General features: G+C 33.4%; 1 protein-coding gene across 1 annotated transcript in view; it reads left to right on the forward strand.

Moving 5' to 3' along the window:
- LOC126756957 (calcitonin gene-related peptide type 1 receptor) overlaps nucleotides 1-24,604 on the forward strand; it is a 184,965-nt gene that overhangs the window by 151,997 nt on the left and 8,364 nt on the right. Inside the window, 4 exon segments of the mRNA XM_050470466.1 lie at nucleotides 2,885-3,011; nucleotides 3,476-3,702; nucleotides 4,019-4,195; nucleotides 9,422-9,545. Of these exon segments, the coding sequence (XP_050326423.1) occupies nucleotides 2,885-3,011; nucleotides 3,476-3,702; nucleotides 4,019-4,195; nucleotides 9,422-9,545 (655 nt within the window).

Below are 24,604 nucleotides of genomic sequence, written 5' to 3' on the forward strand. Positions count from 1 at the left end.
AAATTATCAATAGTTGTTATTACATTAAAATGCGCAAAAAAAATTAATATGTAACATCTTCTGCTGTATGACCTTGGCGCAAAAATATTTCCTGTTTCAATTCCCATATTGTTCCTACTTAAAATTGCACTCAGCGACTTTTATGTAGTTTGTTATTGTGATTTGTATTTGCCATTTCTCATCTTCGCCACAATAGCAACCAAAATTCATTTCTCTCAGTTTGTTGAAGGCTTGTTGTTGCATAATTCGAAGTTCGCAAATTGTGGGAGAGACTCAATATAAATTATTGTGATCTTCATTTCTTCGCTTAGTACATTGTATTAGTTCGTATGGTAAGCTTTCGTAAGAGTGGTTTGAGTGTTGTGCGTGTTTTTTGTTTTGTTTTAAAACATTCACTGTTCGATTTTGTGCTATTTGATTTTATTTCATATTTGACCACTTTAAGGTAAGCATAATTTTTGACTTATTGCACATATTTCTTTGTTATATCTGTTCTAATTATTCGTACAATATCAATACAACTGTATTGTGAACAATTTTTTTGGTACAAAATTTGCTTTGACTTTCTCGTATTAAATATGCAGTGGCTCATATAATTTTTTTTTTTTGTTTTTGAGAAATGTGTGCGAATGATGTCCAACAAAAAAATAAATAGATTTATATACGTATACACATACCACTGTGAGCAAAATATATGAAGTCTTTTTGAGTTAAATTTCGCGCGAATCGTTCGTTAAAATATCTTTTTTCTATGTTGGTATGTATGTCCGTCAGTGAAATCTGTGCCAAATGTCACATCCAAATGATCATTAGTGTTGTCTTGTCTTTTTGAGGAACATAAAATGCATTCGGCAATCTTTACGATGAGCGAAAATAATCAAGAAAGAAGTTGCATTAAATTTTGTGTGTGGAATCAAATTTATGGTGCTGAAACGAGAAAAGGCTTTCGGTGATAATTGTTTGTCGCGAGCAAGTGTTTCTGATTGGTACAAATTATTCAAAGAGGGTCGAGTACGCGGTGACGACGAACCACGGCCAGGACGGCCATCAACATTAATTGATTATCAACATGTCAATAAAATACATAAAGGAATTGATGCTTGAGAATCGACGATTAGCAGTCAGAGATCGTACTGGCATCGTTGGAATATCGGAAGGATCATTGAAAACCATTTCGAAATATAATTTGAATCTACGAAAAGTGAAAGTACGAAAAGAAAAAAAGATAACATTGGCCTAAAAAAAGTGAAAGTACGTTGACTACCAGCATGTCATGGAAACATATGATCAATCGGCCGAATATCGTGGCAAAGGTGAGCCGAAGCTGAAAAAAACACGTCAAACTTGGATTATCGAAGTGTGGTGCACTCCGAACTCCTTCCGACCGGACGTTAACAAATTCATTGCATTGATTCTTCTTGAGTTTTTCGCTAAATATCGTACCGTATTCGCCTGATTTAGCTTCGTGACTTCTGGCTATTCAGCAAACTCAAACGACCGCTCCTGGGAAATCGTTTTGAGTCAACTGAAGACATTAAATCAGAATCGCTACGCGCCTTGAAGACTTTTCCGAAAATTTACTTTAACAAGTGTTTCGAGAATTGGAAAAAATGTTAGCACAAGTATATTGGGGCCAAGGGGGGTTCATTTGTTATTTGTTGCTCAAAATAGTATGTGTTTTTTATTAACCTACTAAAGAACAACTACAAAAAACATTTTCTTTCTTTTTTTGTTTCTTTTTATATGAACAAGGGTTCAACCAATTAATTTGGTGCTAATCGAATTTCTGTTACCAATGTCTTTAAAAAAATTATTTACAAATATATGGCAATAATTTTACAAATATATTCGAGTGAAACAATCGAGGCGTAATCTTAAATTTTTTCTTTTATTTACCCGTTTTCGTAGATTTTTTTGATTACATACCATCACATATGAAATTTAAAGTGGTGGTATAAAATGACTTACTTAAAAAACGCGTGTGCAAACATGTCGAAGAAATATATAATCATAGAACAGACGAATGAACAGACGGATATGGCTAAGTCGATTCAGTTTATTTTTCTGGTCATTTATATATATATATATCCTTTAATGCAAGTTTGTCATGCAAAATATTTTTTTTGTATGGAATTTCTATAAAATTCTATAAAGACTTATTAAAAAGCCGAATATGTCGAGAAGTATTAATCATATATATAGTAATATATACATTTTTTCTATAGTATTTACGAGATAAAAAAAAATGCGAATTTCGTGAAAAAGTCAGGTTTAGAGCCCCGTACTACCTCGCCGGTGTGAGTTTCGACTTTGTCACACTGGGCACTTTGGTAGAGTCTTCAATTGTGAGAAATATGTGTCTAAAGTCAAAGCGATGCCATAAAATGCTTCTGAGCTATAGAAGTTTAAAGATAAAAAATCACGATTGTCCTGTTTTTTCTATGGAAAATTGTTCATGCCTTGGTCCAGTCCTTAATGTTAATATTAAGGGCTCAAATTTTCAGGGAATTTTTTTTAGGGTATTTCCAAGGAAATTTCATGATGGAACGGCAAAATATTAATAGTTAAAAAAACTCCTTAATGTATGTATATGTATTGCTAAAATATACATATATGTAGAATTAATTGCTAAATTAAGATATTAAAAAAAAATTATAAAAATAATGAATAATTAATTTTAGTGTTCTTAAAGAAATTTTGTAAAAAAGGTCGTTTCTTGTGCTGTAAGTTATAAATAATTTCATATTTTCACATCTCTACTCACAAAAATGAAATCATTTTAATCCGACATATTTTAATTTTTAAACAAACAATAACATTTTACTGCCACCACTTTTGCACATTCAGTGGCTAATAATTCATCTACGCTTACCGTCCATTGCAGATCGCTGAAATGTGCGCGCATAACACTTCACATGAATTTATTCACATCCTTCGCCGCGAACAATTCACTCTGGCTGGTTTGGTACTTCGTCGTGATACCCGAAACGGAGATGCTGAAACGGAGTCCGGTAAGTGACAGACTACACACACACAGCCACACGTACAAACTGCTGCCAGCGGCGCAAAGAGCAATAACTGTACATTTGAAAAAACGAAATTTCACTTTATACACACACACACACAATTGCAAAGTTATCCTTTTGCATATGTTCGCTGAAGAAATTTGCATACTGTAATTGCATGCAGGCAGTAAATTCGCAAAATAATCGTAAATATTACGTGCGTGTAGGTGCGACACGCAGGCGTGTATGTATGCATGCAAAGCTTCTTTACGGCGCTTTCATTGCGATTTTTTTTCAATTTTCCACAAACGAATTCAATTTCAATAATAGTTACCATAGCAACTATTTTATTGCTGCATACAAGCAGGCAGACTCACACACATATACACTATTAAATATATGTACATATGTATGTATGTTACATTTACCTTTCATTTATCACATGTGTGCGATTTTTTCTTCCTCCGCAGCCACCCTGTATTGCGCTGCACATAATACTCCACTACTTCCTGCTAACCAACTACTCGTGGATGCTCTGCGAGGGCTTCTACTTGCACACGGTGCTGGTGTCCGCCTTCATATCGGAGAAGAAATTGGTGAAATGGCTGATTGCCCTCGGCTGGGGCACGCCGGCAATTGTTATCTTCATTTACGCTTTGGCGCGTGGCCTCGGCGGCTCCGGCGATGAAGTCAAACAGTGAGTACAAGCGTCCGTACATAAATTGCTTATATAAATTGCAACAACCAGCAACGAGTTGACAATTGCAAAAGGGCATTCAAGTTAATAGTGAAAAATATACAATAATAAAAAACAAAAGCAACAACGATTCCAAGCGCGTTGCATACTATGATTTGCATAATTCTCATCTTCTTATTGCCTTAGCAAATGCCTTGAATTGCCAACCCTTTTGCTGTCTGCCAATTTGATGCTCATTAAAATTCACTAAAACTTTAATCATTTTGTTTTCCACACTTCTTTTATTTTCATTAATTGCACGCTTCTGCCCGCCCAGCTGTTGGATGCATAGCACGAGCTTCGAGAATATTCTCGTTGTGCCCGTTTGTATTTCCATTTTTCTTAATTTGCTATTTCTATGCAATATTGTGCGCGTCGTGCTGCTTAAGCTGAAGGCACCGGCGAGCATACAAGGCAGCTGTGGACCCTCACGCACCGTCCTGCAAGCATTCCGGTAAGTATTATTGTTGCGTAGTGATGGATGGAGTGTGGCAAGTGAGTTGCCAGTTTTAATGCTTTCCGGTGATTTCACCATTTTTACTTTACAAACAATATTGTACACACTTCCGTACCCATTCATACTATATATATGTTTTATATATACGACTAGCATATTTTACTATATATTTATTATGTATATCTCTATATTTTCATATAATATTTATTTTTCCCTCTGCTTATCAAAGGTATTTCTATTTAAGCTTTACAGCAAAATGTTTAGATGTACATTTTAGGAAATATTTTTTCAAGAATTCAACTGCTTTTTATTACTTGAAAGTTTCAGCAGTGTATTAGTGTTAGAAAAAAAAGCTAATTTAGCCAGTTTTCGGAGCGAAATAAATGAAATACTTTAACCAGAAGTAAATCAAGTAGCTTTGCTTTGAAAAATGAAAAAAGTATTTAGAAAAGTCGTAAAAGCATACACATTAATACGCAAAAAATACGTTTATTTACGTAATTCACCCTGTGATTCCACCGTAGTAGCAAATTTATAAGTTTTGTACTCGACAGATTTTTGGTATTCATTTACTCGTACGATTCGTAATGCATAACCTTTCTCAATACGCTTCGCACGAATTCCCTACAAGTGTTAAACAATTTTCAGATTTGAACTTGTTACCTGCTATAATGTCTTTACTACCTTGACTTCCTGTTTGCAGGGCACCTCTTTTTAATGATACAACATAAGGAGGGTACTATTTTCAAATATAGATATATGGTTGAGGTAGAACCAAATTTAGTAAACACATTCATCATTGGCTTAGTTTACATTGCGAAAGAGAATGAAGAATGAAGAACTTCAAACACTTTCCATATAGTCTTCCCTAAAGTAGATTAGAAGATATGTAAGTAGAAGAGAAGGTGAGAATTTGTTTTAAGGGGGTAAGGCTTTTAAGGTAAAAAAAGAAATTTTTTGCTAATTTGGATGCAGAAATATTGAAGCATAAGCCGGTAACAGCGCTTCTCCTAGAACGTGTTGAGAAAAAACACTTTGTGGTGTTCACCATAACTCAGCTGGAAAATATCCGAAAATAAAAAAAACAAGAAAAATTAGTCAATTATAATCAAATCCTCTCACCTATCGTTCGCCGATAATTTTTTTTTAATTTAAAAACTTTTAGCGATCATTTAAAGTGAAAACTGCTCAAAATATCAAAAAAAAATATTTTTGAAATAACGGTGAATAGTTTTGAGAAAAACACGTCTAAATTTTTTAAACTACAACAGCGACAAGAGAATAAATTACTTTACATTGTCAAAAGTGTGCTCAAAAATGTACAAAAAGTCCGAATCAAATTACTCAATCCATATTTAAGAAATAAATTCGCAAAAAAAGTCATATTTTTTACCGTGAAAACTTTATCCTTACCTTAAAACAAGTAAGAAAGCGCTAAGTTCGAGTGGAACCAAAGAATTTATACTCTTGTAACTGGCAAGAATCAAAGCCAGGGAAATACCTTAAAATGTAAAACGTCAATTATATGTATATACAGTTGAATTTCCCTAACTCGAATCATCACAATCCACAAAAAAACTTCGAGTTAGGGAGACTTCGAGTTATTCGAGGAAATTTGTTTTAAATTTGACTTCTATTACCAATTCAAGAGTTCGAGTTATAGATGTTCGAGTTATGGAATGTATATAATATATATATATAACTCAAAATCATTATACATATGTAGTATGCGGCAGTTGGAGGTAGTATCGACCCGACTTTATCCGATACTCCATACTATTAATATGCCACATACTAATAAATGTTCCCTGAGATTCATTAAGGTTCCTCACATACAATCACCAATCAAATGGAGTTAAGTCACCCGGATGTTATATGTTTGTTATATGGGGCTAGGTCTAGTTTTCAATAAAACACGCTCTCTCAAGATGGCTCACATATTGGCCGGTGTAAAGTCGAACAGGTCTCTAGAAATATGTTTTCACCTAAAAGTGAGCGGTGCAAGCCCATCGTCCAATCTTGACTCCGGCTTCATTAAAGCGCTGTCACACTATCTTGGTGGTAAAATTTGATGTCTCTGGCGTATTTAGTTATTGATTTATCGCGCTCTTAGTACTTTTTAATAGTAACGTTAAATGTGAAGTGAGTGGAGTTACCAACCGACTTCAAACATTTGCACACTGTTGGTAGAAGTTTTTTTTTTGCCAAAGAACGCGCATATTCATTCATTCAGTTTCATCCAGATATCTCAACTTTTAGTCAAGTTACAGCTTGTACGGATGGACGACAATAACACAGATTTCAACTCGTCTCATCATCCTGATCACCTATATCATATCTCCTATATCTAACTCGATTAGTTTTAGGTGATATATAGAACCGTTAGTTGAACAAAACTATTATACTCTGTGCCAACATATTGCAAATGTATAAAAATGTATTCAAGTATTATAGCAGGATCTCTATATAGCAATGACGAAATATGTTATTTAACGAAGAGAAACATTTTCAGAAATCACAAATAATTCCATTATTATTTAACATAAAATAGTGCTTAGACTACAGGTATTACATGATGTCAGTAAGTCAAACAACTACTCAACGAAGTTGAGTTTGAGAAACTGGTTATTCATAAAGCATTATTTGCAATTAAAGAGATGATTAGATCTTTAGGAAAATGTAAAGATGTATTAAAAGGGTATTTTAATCTAGAAGTTCGAGTTTCGAGCGATTTGCCCCGATAATGCCTCCGTACAGGAGAGAAGAAAACTAGCCTCGTCCCTGTCGTCACGGCAAATATCGTAAATCGATGCGCAAATTGTTGGCCAATACCGATGCCAATTTGTTACAAAAACTACCCAAATATTATTCTAAATGTATAAATAATATAACAAAATCAAAAAATAAACAAATAATATCACAAAATAAACAAGTATTCCAGACTCACTTGCTTATGAATAAATCAATATTTATTAAAATTGCTTTGCATTACAATACTTGGCTCCATAGTATTTTTCTTATTTAATATAAAATAAAAATAAATATTTCAGTCGAAATTACATTTCCTAGTTGTACTGATGGTAGTAGCTACTACGGACTAGATACATTATGTATGTATTTTCAATACATTCCTTAATAAAGAGTAATTATACATTTTAAAATAATATAAATGTATAATAAACAAAAAAATTCAGTTGATACGTCAATTCGAAAATGCGAACCATTATACATACAAATGTAAGTATGTATATCCGCGTTTGTTTGATTTTCCTTAATAGTCAAAATATATAATTTAATATTTTAGTGTATAAAAACAGTTTATTAGCGTTTCTCTAAGCAAATTGATTAGGCAATACCATAGGAGCGCCTGCTATAGTTATTTGTGTTGACCCAGTTCCAGAAAAAGGTACTTGCGGTGACAACCATAAGTCCTTGGAGATTCATCTAAAATCAATCGGACAAAAAAATTAGTTTTATAAATAGTAAAATATACTCGGGCCTGATCGCAGGATTTTTTTTTTTGTAATTAACAAAATGGCGGCCTCAGGGAATTTTTGTCTAAATTTTTGGGAAACACAGTTAATTGATCCTAAAAAATCGAAATTTTTGAAAAAAATCCTTCAATCAGGCCCGAGTTTATTATGTATTCTAAAATCTGTATAAATTTCATTAAAATCTACTGAGCTGTTTTCAAGTTACATAGTTTTGAGAAAAACGCGTTTAAAGTTTCACACTAACGCTTTGAAATGCCCGAGCTTTCTTTGTTATTTGTCGAATAACTCAAAAACTAATTATCGGATCAACGTGAAATTTTTAGAGAATATTTTTAAGATATTACACTTAATGAAAATGCAAAAAAAAATTAATTTTTTGAAAATTCTGACTACACCTAACCCCTTAACAGATAGAGCTTTAAGTTTTTTATCATTTATTAAGATATATTTGGACAGTATAAATTTTAAGCAAAAAATATTATGTAGAACATAAGTTACAGTGAAGTTATATTGGTCAAAAAAGAATTAGTGGCATTTTAATTTATAAGCTTAACTGCACGAAATGGACTATTATCAAATGAATATACCAAAAATTGGACTTTCGGTAGATATTGGAAAAAAAATTTGTGATTTTTATAGTGGTTTTGTTATTTTGCTATAAAAAATTGAATTTTTGTAATTTTAGATTTAGATTAGCCATTCATTAATTTGGATGTAGCGAGTGTAACCTTCAAATTTCATGTCATTCAGTCAAGCAGTTTTCGAGATACGATGTAGGAAAGTTTGAAAAACACATTTTGAAAAAAAAAACGCGTTTTCAGTTTCAAATCAGCCACTCCGCACAGCTGCTTTTTCTAGCTGATGTATCTTTAAAATGACATCGAAAAAAATAACTTTACTACTGTACAAAGAATCAATTTTCTGGCCGGCAATGGCTCGATAAAAAGCAAAAACGATTAATCCGAAAAAAGTACAAAGAATCGTTTTCTTGGCCGACAATGGCCGATGCCGATTAATCGGTCGGACACCAACGACAATACGACGTGTTTTTGTTCTTCTTATTTAGTCAAAATGTCATTATAATATGAAAAATTAAACAGAAAAAAGTTCATAAAATGGCGGCTACTTAAAAATAGAGGTCATTGTGTCACCAAATTTTTATTTTAGCGAATTTTTTTAAAATATTGCAAATATTAAATATTATATAAAAGTTTAAAAATAAATTAAGGAGATCTTTTTAATATAAAATTTAATCTAGCAAAATTTAAAATAAAAATGTTTTGCATATTTTTAGATAGAAAGAGAACGGTTTTTTATGAGTAACTTATCAAACAAGGAGATTCATAAATAGACATTATCCATATAATTTTTCAGAAAAAAATTTTGAAAATAACTTCACCGAAATAATCATTATTAGTAACATTGCTATTTTAAGCCCGATTTAATGAATTTAAACTAAAAATTTATTTCATCTCCACATTCTTCTGTAGGTAGAACCTTGAAAATAAAACCGCCACCTTTCCTAAAATTTAATTTAATCACAAAAACGCATTAACTCGAATGTGAACACTACCTACTTCTAATTACAAGGAAGAGTACACTTTAAAAATTGCACTCCAATAAAATTTAATTAAATTCAAAAATGTAACAGTACTTGTGTGTATTTTGCATTTTTACTCCACTACACCACAATGTGCTTATCTTCCTCTACACATACATATACTTACAGCGCAACACTTTTGCTTGTACCACTATTGGGATTGCAGTACATCTTGACGCCATTTCACCCGGATGCAGGCCATCCATGGGAGCAGACATACGAAGTAATCTCAGCGTTTACGGCCTCATTTCAGGTGAGTTAAGTCAAGTGTTAATGAACTGACAGAATACAAAATGAGTTTCAGCAAGCACTTATATGCTTGTGTATATGTGTAGGTATGTTGTAGATGTGTGTTGGTAAGCGGTATATACACGTCGGTTGGTTTATTGGTGCTGGAATTTGTGCCAAGACTGTGTCTACTGTCGTGTTCCTCTCCTGTCTTCCGTTATTTACAACCGTTCATCAGCAATTATTCCGACGAAATAATCGAGCACTAGATAGTCAACTAAACTAGGCAGGCAGAGGTGAATTCACCTGAACAGTTTTGCTTAAGTATGCATGGGTTTTCAAATTAGGCAGCAATGTTCGAGCAAATGACAGATGCAGTAAATGACATCAACTGCTTTTAAGATTAAGTGCACAACAAAAGCAACTGCATTTTAATTGGTTTGATGTGCAATGAAAGGGCACAATGATGTGCCTTTGTGCCAATCAAATTTGAAGTGTGGTTAGTCAGTACATCGAATATTGTTTGGGGATTTTCGTATAATAGATTTTAGCAGTTGTTTGTCTAATTTAATAATCATCAGAGATTCTGGCGTTAATTTTGAAATAAAAAAGCCTTGAAATATATCTCGTGGCAAAAAAATACCCGGAAATTGTAAATTAAACACGAAATATTTACTTACTCATAAATTTTTATTTTGTCGCCTTCAAAGTAATCCCCATCATTTGTAATACCAGTATGCCAGCGATTTTCCAGTACTCGAAACACTTTTCGTAAGCACTTTTTGGTATGGCTTGGCATCCTTTATTTTATTTTATCGCTTCGATGGACTGAAAACGTATTCCACGGAAAGGCAATTTCAGTTTGGGGAACAAGAAAAAATAACATGAAGCCAAATCGGGTGAATACGGTATTTAATCGATGGTATTCATTGCGTTTTTGGCTTTAAATTAGGTCACAATCATGACTCGATGCGATGCTGCATTATCATCGTATAAAATCGGTGAATTGTTCTTCCACAATTCCGCCCTTTTTCGTCGCAAGTTCTCGCGCAAACGCCTCAATACGGTTAAATAGAACTTCTTATTGACTGTCTGTCCCTCCGGAACAAATTCATGATGCACCAAACCAAGAATATCGAAAAAACAATCAGCATCACCTTGATTTTTGAGCGGCATTTGCTTAATTTTTTTTTTTTTTGATTTCGACTCGTTTCTTCCCCCTTCTTTCCGATTTTTGTTGACTTGTTTGCATGCGACTCCAGCCAGAACGCCTTTTATACCCAAAATATCAACCAAAATCATTCGAACGGACTCTCGAGAGATGTCAAACTCTCCTTTCATCCAAAAATATCCTTCACTTTTTTAATATTTTCATTAGTTGAATAGGTCGAAGGTCGTCCAGAAGAAGGCATGTATTCAACGATCTCTCGACCGTTGTTGAAGGCTTTGTACAACGATTCCGCACACGAAATCTGGTTAGAAATACAAATTTTGAGACAAACTCTTAGTTCGATATTTTTATACATTGTAAAAATCGCGCTCATATTTAGCATAGTAATTAAGGACTGTCCTGCCAACATCGCAAAATATATATTTTTTAATTTAATAATTTAATTACAATATCCGTGTACTTTCTTGTCACTATGTAAATCAATAAAAAGTATCCCACCTGATATAGTCATTTCTTTCCATTATATTTGTTGTACCCATTTCTGAAACTCTTTTTAATGTTGAGAAACTAAAAGCTGTTATTGACATAATCTCGGCCACAGTACAATCAAAACGAGCAAAAGGACGCTATAAGAAAACTGGTTTGACACAAGAAACCCCTTGAAGGCCGTCGCATTCAGAGCCTACATTTCGAACGTCAAAATCGGATCTTGAAAATAGAATTTTATCTTCTATATAATTCGTGCTCATTGTGTGACTTTTGTCTCACGTGTCAGTTCGTCTTTATGTCCAAAATGTATACCCCGAATAGGTCTCAACTAGGTAGAACATTTACGAAAGTGTTGCTAGCTTCTTTGTGAATGGTATATTAATAAGAAACGGTATCGGCTGTGTGCTATTGAAATGTCTGAATATTCTCAGAAGTCGGTTCTGGCAAACATTATAAAATATAAAATTTCGAAAATAGCTCGCTACGCTCCGTAACAGTGAGTTAGTGAGAACACTCACATATTAGTGAGGATGGGGGTGATGTTCGAATGCCTTCAAGATTTTCTTCCAAAATCGAAATATGGTGTTTGTAGCATATTTTGTTGTAGCATACATTTGCTTCTGTCTGATTGCACTTTCTCTTAAGCTTTAGAGTAGCTTAAAATATATTTAAAACCCATGTACTACTGTGATGAAATTGAATTTTTAATTTATACTTCGCGTATTTTTCGAATCGGTAAATTTTTTTTTCTGTAAGTTAGTAGTATTGTTACTGACATCTATGCTAAATTTCCCGTATCATATAAATATAAAAATTTTCATTAGATACGAGTCGTTTAGTGAAGATCTGAAAGTAAATTCTTCGATTTTGACTATGTTTGAATTTATTGAACAAAGAAGTGCGATAATGCACCATCTCATACTGCATTTGTTATTCGTGATCATTTCGCCACATTTTAAACTAATATCGTGCCGCAACCACCGCATTCGCCTGATTTACCTTCGTGTAACTTCTGGCTATTCAGCAAATTCACATGACCACTCCGAGGACACCGTTCTGAATCAATTGAGGATATAAAAGCTAAATTGAAGAAGCTTTTGATGGCCATCTCGATGGAAGATTTTTGCAAGTGCTATGATGACTGGCATAAGTGTATTGCAGCGGGAGGGGATTACTTTGAAGGAGATGAAATGGAAAAAATTCACCTTTCAATTTGATCACGGTAGTATATTTTAGTATTCTATTAATTATTGATCGAAACAATTGATATATTTCCCCCGTTTACTCGTTCTCCTCAATATTTGGTTATATTTATTTTCTCTACTGTTAAACATATCTTCTTATACAGAAAATATGCGCTTTAATAGCACAAGAAAATTCCAAGTAGAATAGTGATAGAAAACATTCAAGATATAAAAAAATAATTTCACTTTAATTTTGAATTCACTACTTGCAACATTATCAATTTTCTCTAAGGTATTAAATTTCTAAACAAGCTTTTGCATCCCGAGAATTACAAAAAAAAAAATAATTACATTTTTTGTACGTTATTCTCAAACTTGAATAACGTACGAGAAATGGGGCTTTTTATTTCCAACATAATGCAGAAATTGTGCGAATGTAAAATTCGATACTGTTAGCAAGCAGAAAATATATTTTTCATTTTATTCACCATCATTTAAGTTATAAAATTCTTTACCGCACTCGTTCCTGAAACTTTACAATGGCATATATATGTGCTTGTTATGCAGAAATTTCAGTTGAGGGTAAACTGATATGAAGAAGATTTATATTTCCGAAACGAAAAACTGAATCTCTAAGAATAATTGTAAAATTCAAAATAAGTTAACATGCTACTGTACTTACCTCGTCAAGGACTTTGAATTTTTAAATATTTATAGCTCATACTAGTATATAAACCAAAACTCTAGAAAGTTTCCAAAACAAAAATTTGGCTCTAAGTATCACATAGTATAATACTTTGAAATGTTTAAACAAATTAACAAATGAATCTCAAAATATTTACTTCCGAAATTGGTTCATTACAGCAGCTTAAATTAAAGACACTCACATTATTAATTCCAACACGTACATGTGAACACAGAACCACACTTTTCTTCAAGCTCTCATTTTCTATGAGTATATTGAAGTGTGGTGCTCCACGTCGTATGAGTAACTTTTCTTATGTAGTCTACTATACCACTCAACAATTTGCTATACTGAGATTTTGTAACGCACTTGCTATATATGTACATACATACATGTGTGCACTGCTGTATGTGCGGGTGTTTTTGGTAAACGTGTTGGCAAACACTTTGTTTACTTTTGCTTTTCGCTTATTTCAAATTGCTGGATACTTGGAGTTTTGATGACTGTGTTAAAATTGAGCTGTTTACTTTTTAAGCATGTGTGCACAAAATGTGCAGAGATAGTAGCTATATAACTCTAAGCAGAACATTGATGCTAGCTCTAGAATTCTTTGGTTATTACCCAGCATAGCACTGATGTCTGAAGAGTTCAAATATAGTCTAAATTATTGTTTAATCAATTGACGATTTAAATTAAAGTTAAAGATATGCATAAGTGATTCCCATAAAACTCAGTTTTTTACTTATACTTCATTTACTTTACTTTAAAAAATTGGACTTTTTAGTAGCTTCAATATTCCTCTTTAAAATTATCTCAGGGCTATCTCAAATATAAAAAGTAGACAATCTTATCTGAAATAGCTTTTTCTAGTACACTTATATACTTGTATGTTGATTATTAGACCAAAACTATATAAACAAGCATTTTCATACTAAATGTATTAGTCAATATCAGAAGTTACTCAAACTAATTAAAAATCAATGACTCCACAAAAATTAACCTAAAAGCGCCAAAACGGGATTAGTTTGAAACAATTAAGTTTCCTAGTAGTTAGTGTCTGCATATATATATACAAAACCAGCATGTGTGTTAAACTTTTTACAAATTGTGTTATTTTATTTTCTCTGCACAGTACTTTTATGCGTATGTGTGCAGTCTGGTAAGATACACAAAAAGTTTGAACATCAATTGCGCAGGAATAACAGGGAGTTAAATGTTGCACGGTTGCCATTTGGGTGCAACAAAGTTATATTTTACCAATTAGTCTCTATTTACTTAGTAATTAAGGATAAATATTTGAGATTTAATAACATTTTGTCTGCTCAGAAATAAAAGATAATTAAGAGTATTCTATGAAAACATTTTAGTTTGAAAATACAACTGTGATCAAATTGAAAGGAGAACTTTGTCCATTTCATTTCCTTCAAATTAATCCCCCTCCCGCTGCAATACACTTAAGCGCGCCAACGAATTTTCCAGTCATCGTAGCACTTGGAAAAATCCTCCGTCGTGATGGCCATCAGAGCCTCCTTCAATTCAGGCTTTGTATCTTCAAATGAGTCAAAATGATGTTCTCGGAGTGGTCATGTGAACTTGCTGAATAGCCAGAAGTTACACGAAGGTAAATCAGGCGAATGCAGTTGTTGCGGCATGATATAGTTGAAAATGTGTGATCACGAATAACGAAGAACGCAGTATGAAATGGTGCATTATCGCACCTCTTTGTTCAATAAATACAGACATATGTAGTAAAAATCGAAGAATTCACTTTTAGAGCCTCACAAAACGACGCCTATCTTATATACTATTGAATATTTTGAAGTGAAATTTAGCATAGATGTCATTAACAATACTACCAACTTTCAGAGAAAAAATTACCGATTCGAAAAACGCGCGAAGTATAAATTAAAAATCACCTTTCAATTTGATCACAGTAGTTTATAAGGATTAGTAAAAATAAATTCATTGGTTTTGTAATGATTTTAGTAGCGTAGTTAAAATGATCCAATTTAAATGAAATATTCACCTTTCCGCTCGATAACTTAATGGCAGTTTAAGCATAATGGCATAATGTCACTCTCATTGATACCTTCATTCCTATTGACAAAAAACTTTAACAGTAAATTTTTACAAATCTCTCTGGATAAACAGTAGTAAACTCTTGGTACCAGGCACGCACCAATAAGTGAATGCATAAAAACATCCCAACAAAGATTCTGACGATTCACAATCGTAGTGTTGTCTTGATAGAACACATTTCCAATCCTATTAGCTAAAGCTGTCCACCTCTGGGTGATTTCTTACCTCAAACTGTCCAATAGTTCGCAGTACACATACGAATTCAGAGTTTGGTTGCAGAGGAGAAGCTGATAGTATGTATGATGCTTCCCTGCCACTTCCCTCGAACTTACAGCAAATCCTTCCTGACTGTTAATGCTGGCAACTATTTTCGCCCACTCACCAGAATCCACTAGCGTTTTCGCTTGAAACTGCGTTAGTTAGCTCATTTTCATTAACAGCAACCATCCGCGCCAAAAATGTATTGATTTGCCAGCAGTCAAAAGAGATTTTCAGATGAAGGCCCGGTCGAGCTACTTTAGGTGCATACTTGACATCAAAACTACCGGAACGTAATAGAAGAAAATTTCGCCTGATTTACTGTTACAGTATCAGTGTTTTCAGACACTCTGGTTGCTTTTTCACGTTTATCAAAGAAGCACTGTACAACTAGGCATATTTTCTTTACTGGTGACCGTTTTTAGTATGAATCGAATCGAGGTACAGATTATTAAAGCCATCTGTGGGAAAAATAATGTATTTCTATTATTAAACATAATTTGTATTTTATTTGAAATGTTATATATTTTATCTTCTCTTCATAAGACTATCAATTTTCTCACAAAATTTATGCGACTCAACTAATTTTTTACACGAAGTAAAGTCTAGCGCTTTCCCTTCTCGTTAGACTGGAAACTGCCCTTAATGTGAAAACCGAATCATAGCCATAAAAGCTAAATTTCTGGAACTCTTCGAATTATCCGAAGTTCGCGAATGATTAGAGTTTTTCTGAAAGCCTAACTTTTTGACAGAAAAGCAGTTTCTTATAAGATTTTTGTCCTTTTTGTAATATCCAAAAAAGTTTTTGTACCATACATTATTATAAAAAGCATATGTATACATTGCAGAAAGGTTTTTTTGTTTTTTGCAAGCGACAAATTTTCTAAAAGATATTTTTTTTGCTTCTTTATAGGCGTAGACACCGCTTACGTGGTTTTTCAAAATTACTTACGGATATTTCCGTCGATTGTTTTCTCAAATAAGCAAATAAATTGGACATATATTTTGTATGTATTTTGAAAGTCACACACCTGTTATAATTTCTTATTCCGAACAAAACTTATGCCGGTCTTAAAAATTTCCGAAATTATTAGAATTTTCGAAAATTTTCCACTCATCGTATAATTGACACATTTTCTGCTCAGACTTCTCCCAACAAGCAAGTCGGTTCTAAGTTATGCGCGGTATTCGGCAATTCCTATTTGTTTATTATTTTCCCAGGTAAAGACTACCTCCTTTAAATACGGATACACTCTTTCATCATACCTAATTTTATATAGAAAATCTGTTTGTACAACTCATAATTGCTTACCTTGCAAAGTAATAAAAAGGGTCGTTATTTTCTTGTGGATTAATAAGAATCAGTGTTTGAGAAATAATTCAAATTCATGGCCGACGCCTTTTGAGACAGCGAATTTTTCCAAAAACAAAGTAAATTCCGCCAATTTTATTTCTGCTTTTCTTTTATGTGTGAATCAATAAAAAGAAAATGAAAATCTTATTCTTGCAAAGTTTTGCTGGATACGTGAGGAAAGAAAACGAAAAATAATGCAATAAAGGAACGAAATTGCTGCTAATGCCTTGAAGTGACCAAAGTAAATAGAGAAATCATAATGAGTGCTTGAAGAAAGCTGATCAAAAAGGTCAACGACGCGAAGCCATAAAAAATATTTATATATGTATGTGTATGTATGTATGAATAAAAGTGAAAGCGAGTACAATGAAAAAATAAAAACAATTTTGTGATAATAACTGCAAAAATCCTTAAACATACCGTTGTTGTTTCTAAGAGAGAAGTAGAGAAATGCGCTCAAGGAAAAATATAAAATTTAGAAATGGTTTTATATAAAATTATGGCTGATGATGGAAAAATATTTTGAGTAAACACGAAAACGAAAAAACTAAGTGCTTTGAGATATAGCAACGTACTTCTATCAACAACAAAGCGCTGAGCGTGTAAAAGCATTTGAAAATAATACGTATGTCCTTAGTAATTCAGAAATTAAATGCACTTGGCAATGTTGTTGTGTTTAACTCAGCAAATAATGATGATAACAAGCAGTCATAAAGACAGCAAAGGATAACTACTATCTTAGCTGATGCTTAAAGCAAGACAAATGATACTGACTATAAAAGCAAAAGAGCAAAAAATGACAGAAAGAAAAATAATAACAGTAATCGCAAAAAGCTGTTTATACACTTGTTGAGGCGCTAGAGCGAGCGAAAGTGCAGTAAACAGAAAAACTAAAATAAATAAAAAACTTATATGTGGCAAGTGTCGTGTGTCGAGTGCCAAGCGCCGAGCTTATGCAATATATTCCAGCAGACACATTAGATGAAGGCGTATAACTGTACATATAACATATTTTCACATCTCGCTGCACTATATTTAAGCGTAAGTGCACATTGTGGCGCACAGAGCCACCGTGTCATGGCGGCTCCCATCAATTTCACGCACGTCTTATGCCCGTTTTTATGTTGTCTCAACCGTTGTCACAATATTCTTTATTGCCTTTGCAGTCGGTGGAAAGTGGAGAATATACCCAATTTATTTCCTCATTAAAGCGTAACCATGCAACAAATTCCACCACAACGCTTACTAATAACGCAATATTAATGTGTATTGTCTTGTATAAATTTCCCTTTGTAGTGTCATTGTAGTTGTAGTTATAAATGTAAAGAGTAAGCTGCTAACATTTATTTGTGAGGAATGTGAAAAAAGGTCCAAAGAAAGATATGCCAACAAAGGTTAAAGACAATTGGAGCAACACATTAAACTAATTAATGAAATGACAAAAAATATAAAAAAAAAATATTTACGCGGCGGTATAATCTCTTCTGACAGTCATTTGAAATTTAAGTTATCTCTGATAATTAGTATATTTCCGTCTCTTGAAGCGAATATTTCCCCATCAAAATTATTATTTATAGACAAAAACTGGTAGTAATCACGTGATACAAGGTCCGGCTTATAAGATTAACGCATAAGAACCTCCCAACCAAGCTCTCGGAGTCTCTGAGAAGTCACTATCGAAGTGTGTGGCCGTGCGTTGATTTCACAGAACTCAATTATTCTTCTTTACTGACGTTGACAACGCTTACGAGGTTTTAGCTGAATTAACAACAGCACGTTTCTTCATTTTACTATTGGCGCCAATTCGAAATACCAAGTGCAAGCAGTACCTTCTCTCTCTACCTGATTTCTCCAACAGAGTAGAGGCCTTTCTCTTCCATTTTTTTCCACCGGCGGGTACTGAATGGAATATCTTCAGAGTTGGAGTATTCTCATTCATTCTGACTACATGACCTAACCAGGTCATTGTCTCTTGGATTGCTGAACTATGTCAATGTCATCGAGTATTTCGCACAGCTCATCGTTGACATCGACAGATGTAATCGCCATTGCCAAAACGCAAAGGTCCATAAATCTTCCGTAAAACCTTTCTTTCGAACACTCCTAAGGCCGACTCTTAAAATAATGTCATTGTCTATGCCTCCGCACCATATAGGAGGATTCAGGATAATAAGGTACTTATAGAGTTTGGTCGTTGTTTGTCCAGAAAGGACTCTACTTTTCAATTGCCTGATCAGTCATAAGTAGAAGCTGTCGGCAAGAGTGACACCTTTTATAGGTATTTTCCAAGTTTTGGCACATGGTAAAAGTCCAGTCGATTTTCCGGGTCTATAGCCACACTAATAAGGTCCAATCAGTTTGTTGATGATAGGTTTTTTCTTTGGGAGTAGTTTCTACTTGGCGGGACCCAAACCCAGCGCACAACCACGCTAGCTTACCCAGAAGCATGAAAAACCCCATTACACTCCAGAATTTAATTCCACTTCTATTATCCAAAACTGGCCACGTCTACTCATTCGGGTCAATTATCATATTGGCAAAGCTGGTAAAATTTAAACTTTGGCCTGAGGTGAAATTTATTTAGCGTATCCCAAAATTAGCGCGATATTGAAATTAAATACAGGATGTCCCAGCTGAAATGGTCACGAATAGTTTTTTATGCAATAATTAGCTCCAGGGCAATTGAAACAACGCTTACATTATTCTCAGACTTGACGATTTTTATTATTTTATTGATAACTTTGACATTTGGCATTCCAGTATGTAATATTATATTATCTGATTTTTTCAGTATTTGTCAGTATTTCAGTCATTGCCTATTCACTACAAATAGAAGATGAGACCAGATCTAGGTAAAGCAGCTAACCTTACCAGTACAAATAGATCATATTTATTTGAGTTCAATTTTCAAACAAAATATAAACCAAAATCCCTAAAACGCCTTCAGGTATCTATCAGATTCCACTACTAGTGTTTTGTTTCTGTTTACGAAACTACATTTTCTATACCGGAAAATTGTATTTAAGTGTTTAAACTTGATGAGAAAGTATTAGAAACTGCTTTTGAAATTATAAAATTAAGATTATAGCTTATTGCTTGAAATCAATTCTGCCCCTTCTTACTTATGCCATCACTTGATCCAATATTCAAAACAATTTTTGTACCAGGAATTCGGCTCTGCATGGTTTTCTTTGATTTCTCAATTACCCATTCACGGCTGTTAAAACCTGTTCATCGAAACAGCTTTTGAGTCCATCGAACACAGAATCATCTTAAGACCATACATCAAATTAATTAGGTGATTGTGGGATAGTACATCTTGTATTTGTTTCTGTTTAAAAAATTTGGGTGGTGTGTTCCACAAATCTGGTTTTTCCGGCCCAATTCGTTTAACTATAAGGTCTTGAACTTAGCCAAGTAAGATTTTGATCTTCTCTGCCACCTTTCTTTTAGTTACTTTACAATTTTTGAATAAAATTTATTTCATTTTTATACCGTTAAAACTATTTTTAACGCAAAATTTAATGCAAATGTTTGGGTAAACTTGATTTCCTCATGAGACTCGCACACGCATATTCAAACTTTATTTCAGTCAAAAATTTGCGGTTCGTATTTAACTTTCATTTGGTAAGTTGAAGAGTTCAACACGCAACTGTGCTCTCACGGCGTGTAGCGAAACTTTACGCTCGTTTGATGGCAACAAAGGAAGCATTTTGTTGACAAAGCAAATTTTATTTTAAGACAAAAAAAATATGAAAATGAGAAATAAGTAGAAAGTTACAAGACATTAGCTTAACGTTATTATTTCTTTTCTTTTTTCTTGTCTTCATTTTTGTTTTTTTCTGAATTTTTTTTTTTGTTTTAGTTTTGCTTTCGTTTTTGCGCTCAGCAGACAATTTGGAAGCTGAATTTCCCTGGTTCAATTTTCAATTGTTGTCTTTGTTTTTGTGTTGCTGCGGAGTAACGTTGCTTTCACTTCAAGGTTTTTGTATGTATTATTATAATAAAAGCAGTTACTTTTCGTGTAAATATTTAAGTTCGCACATTTACAGTAAGTGAGCAAGGAAATGGAGACACAAATGGATGAGTAAAGTCAATGCACATGAAAAAATGGTTTTATACCTAAATTGTGTAACCATAGTTTGAAAAAAATATATGCTTTACTCCTGAATTCAATTTATAACAGTTTTTATGATTTTGTTGCTCAAGGTTTTCGAAGGAAATGGAGTTGAGGATAGGCCAATAACAACGGATTATGCAAGTTTACCAAATTTTTGAATTCATGTTTTCTACTACCACATATTTTTTTGGATTTTGAAAATTTGTTTGGATTTTGAAAATATTTTTATCAGAAAGCTGAGAGTTTTTTACATAAAATTGTATAACTTCAAAATTTTGCACTCAATTTTCAGGCCGTTAAAAAATAAAAGAAGTAGTCATTTTTTGATCGGAATACGGGTACAAAACCATGTCGCCAATTGATGGAATGGCTTATATATTTAAAAAAATATTATTTGATTTTTTAAAAACTTATAAAACATTCCATTTTAAGCCGATTCAGCTATAAGCTCTCTCAAAATCAATATTTTTTTCCCAAATATTTTATACTCAGAAACTCACTTTCTGTTTCCAGTCATTTCTATTGTCTATAGTTTAAAGCAGATATTCTCTGGAAGTAAAAATATTTATGCAGTTTTGCGTTTATATCAACTAAGTCCACAAACATTGAAAGCCTCTTTATGGTGAATTTATGGTCAGCTTTATTTCCTTTATCAGGGAGTGAACCAGTAACTGATTGTACTATGTTAACATGAAACAAAATATGTGTGTTATCGAAACTTAATTTCACGGTATTCTGTTGAAATACCTCCAGGACCTTTTTAACTTTCTTACAAAAAAGCTTTGAAAGCATTTTTTCTTTGTCAAATTTAATTTCTTTGCCGAAATAATTGAAAACATGAAGAGAAAACCCAAAGCAAAATAATTTAATATATTTTCTAAGCAATTTTAAGTACTAAAAATTGTATACTCCCGCCGTTGAGACCTAAAGAAGAGCCTTTATTCCTTATTCTCCCGCCATTGAGACCTCATTTTGACAGCGAGAAAAGTCTTTATTGCCTTTTTCGGACCCATGTGGTTTAATCTTCTTTGCATCGTTCGATTTCTGCATGTGCTTTCCATAGTGCCAAAGAGATTTCTTCAAAGTTTTCAAGCAAAGATAAAACAATCCATGAGGTATAATTGTTTTAAAGGTCCCTCTTGCCTCAAAAGAATCAATGCAGTATTCAACGGTGCATTATCGTGGTGGAAAAACCAAGTGTTGTCGCCCATATTTCCGGTTTTTTTTTACGAATAGATTCCCGCAAATGACGCAGAATACTCAAATAGTATTTCATGTTGACAGTTTGGTCGATCGAAAGGAATTCAAAGTACACCACATCTCCATAATCAAAGAAAACTGTCATTATAACCTTGATTTTTGACCTTCATTAATGTGATGTTTTCGGCTTCGGCTCATCTTTGTCAGGACATTCGGCCATTTGATCGTCCATTTCTGGTTCAAAAACATAGATCCAAGGATCATCGCCAGTAACATAGTACTATTTATTACTTTCTTAATACGTTTCATGGCATCCTGGTAATAGCAGAGCAGTATTTCACAGACGTTAATGTGACGCTGTTTAAAAAAAAATAGTGATTTGGTTGCAGCCAATCGTTTAAATTTTCTTAGCCTCAAATGATCTTTCAAAATTGTTTTCACTGATCCTTCTGATATTTGAACGATGCCAGTAAGATCTCTGACTGTTAATCGTCGATTCTCAAGTAGCAATTATATTATTGACGTGTTGATCATCGGGTGATGCTGAGGGCCGTCCTGGAGGTGGTTCGTCATCAACGCGTTCTCGACCCTCTTTGAATAATTTGTATCAATCAAAAACATTTGCTCGCAACAAAAAATTATCACCGATGGCCTTTTCCTACATTTTGAACGTTTCAGCAACAGAAATTTGATTCCGCACACAAAACCGTAAAAATCGCCGAATGCACTTTATGTACTTCAGAAAGACAAGCGTATACTAAACACTAATAATTATTTTCATGTGATATTTGGCACCAATGTCACAGACAATCATACCAACCAAGAAAAAAAATATTTCGACGAACGGGTTTTCGCGCGGAATTAAAATTAAAAAGTCTCACTATTTTTTGACCACAGTAGTATATGTCAATATGATAACAAAATGTTTCTAATTTTTTGACATGCATGCTCACCACTTACGGTGCTTTGTTTTGAGCGCAACTTTTTTAACTCTCTCCCTCGCTTTTTTGCACAAAGTGGGTCAAGTGCATTGGCTTTCCGTCGGGAATTGCACTCGAATGGTAGTTTGCCGTAACTTTCGTCTTTGGCGCTTTGAAGCTTACAAAGTGAAATGCGAACTAAGCGCATTTGCGACATGCTTATACACATATATTAGATGCATACACACATTCACATATCAAAAGCAAGGACACTGCTCAAAATGTTGCGCAAAGCTGATAAAAATAACATTTAAAAAGTTAGATGTACGCGATAGAAATGCGTTGAAATTAATGATCTGTGTGGAATATTTTCAACTGACTTATTTTTAATGGCTAAGTAAAACTTTTGTTTTACTCTAAATATGCACATGTGAACATCCATTTGCATATCTATGTATGTGTACATATGCGTTTGAGTTAACTGGAGAACTGGTTACAGTTTGCTCAATAAATAATTGTCGTAGCTGTGGATCTTGAGCGCGTGACTACCGGTGGTTTAGGATTTGAAACCTCACCAGCAGCAAAACTCTCTGTGACATACATACATTACAATGAGTAATGATTAAATGAGAACGTGACAATATACGAAAATTATTTTGTAACAAATTTTTCTCATTCAACATTTCATGGATTGCTTTTTCGCAAACCATAAGCCTGTGTGTGTTTATTGTTGCTTCTCCACAGTTTACAGTATAAGTAATGTTATATAAAATTATACCACATTACATTTCTGTGGAGTTTATTCATTTTATTAATATATTTTTTTTTGTTGTTTTCTTCAACTAATGTTTGCTTGAAAGGTCCATAAATGGTATAAAATATAAATATGGACCACACATCTCATTTAAAAATGGTAGAACTCAATTTAAACGTTTGCTCCCTCATATACTACCGGATATAACGGCATGCGTAGCTACAAGGACTTGATTTTAATCGATCAGTTTGTAGGGCAGCTACGTCTTAAAGTGATCCAATATCGGCAGTTGCGACAAATCAACAGCATCTGGGTGAGAAAAGGACGTAAGCAAATCTTCAGATCAATATGTCAAAAAGTCTAGTCTCTAAGTTTTTCGATATTGATTAGCATATTTACAAACAGACGTACGGAGTTCATGGCAAACTAAATGCAAACTTAGTACAAACTTAATATTCCCTACTTTATTCAGGGTACAAAAATAGGTTCAAATTTTATAGATTTCCTTTACTGGAAATTATTTCAATGTTTTACAAACATTTTGTATAAAATCCTGTATGTTAGATTCACCGTAAATGGTGAGCATACAGTCAGCAAATTAGATACAAAATATGTTGCTTTAAGGTGTTATATGCAGTTAGAAGGCCGAAAAAAGAGATTTTTCTAAAATTTTTTCTGAGAAAACTTTTAAATTTAATGACCCAAAAATATTATAGTGTCCTTTAACTGTATTCTAAAGCTTAATATTAGTAAAAATACTTATTCGGAAAGGAACCACAGCTGATCTCCGGGAGCTTCTCTCCAAAAAGCCCGGTGACCAACATATCTCTGAACTGGATCCTCAGAAATTAAAACACCAAACAGATTTCA

Source organism: Bactrocera neohumeralis, chromosome 4 (genome assembly GCF_024586455.1).
Source record: "Bactrocera neohumeralis isolate Rockhampton chromosome 4, APGP_CSIRO_Bneo_wtdbg2-racon-allhic-juicebox.fasta_v2, whole genome shotgun sequence".
In the NCBI taxonomy this organism is placed as follows: Eukaryota; Metazoa; Arthropoda; class Insecta; order Diptera; family Tephritidae; genus Bactrocera; species Bactrocera neohumeralis.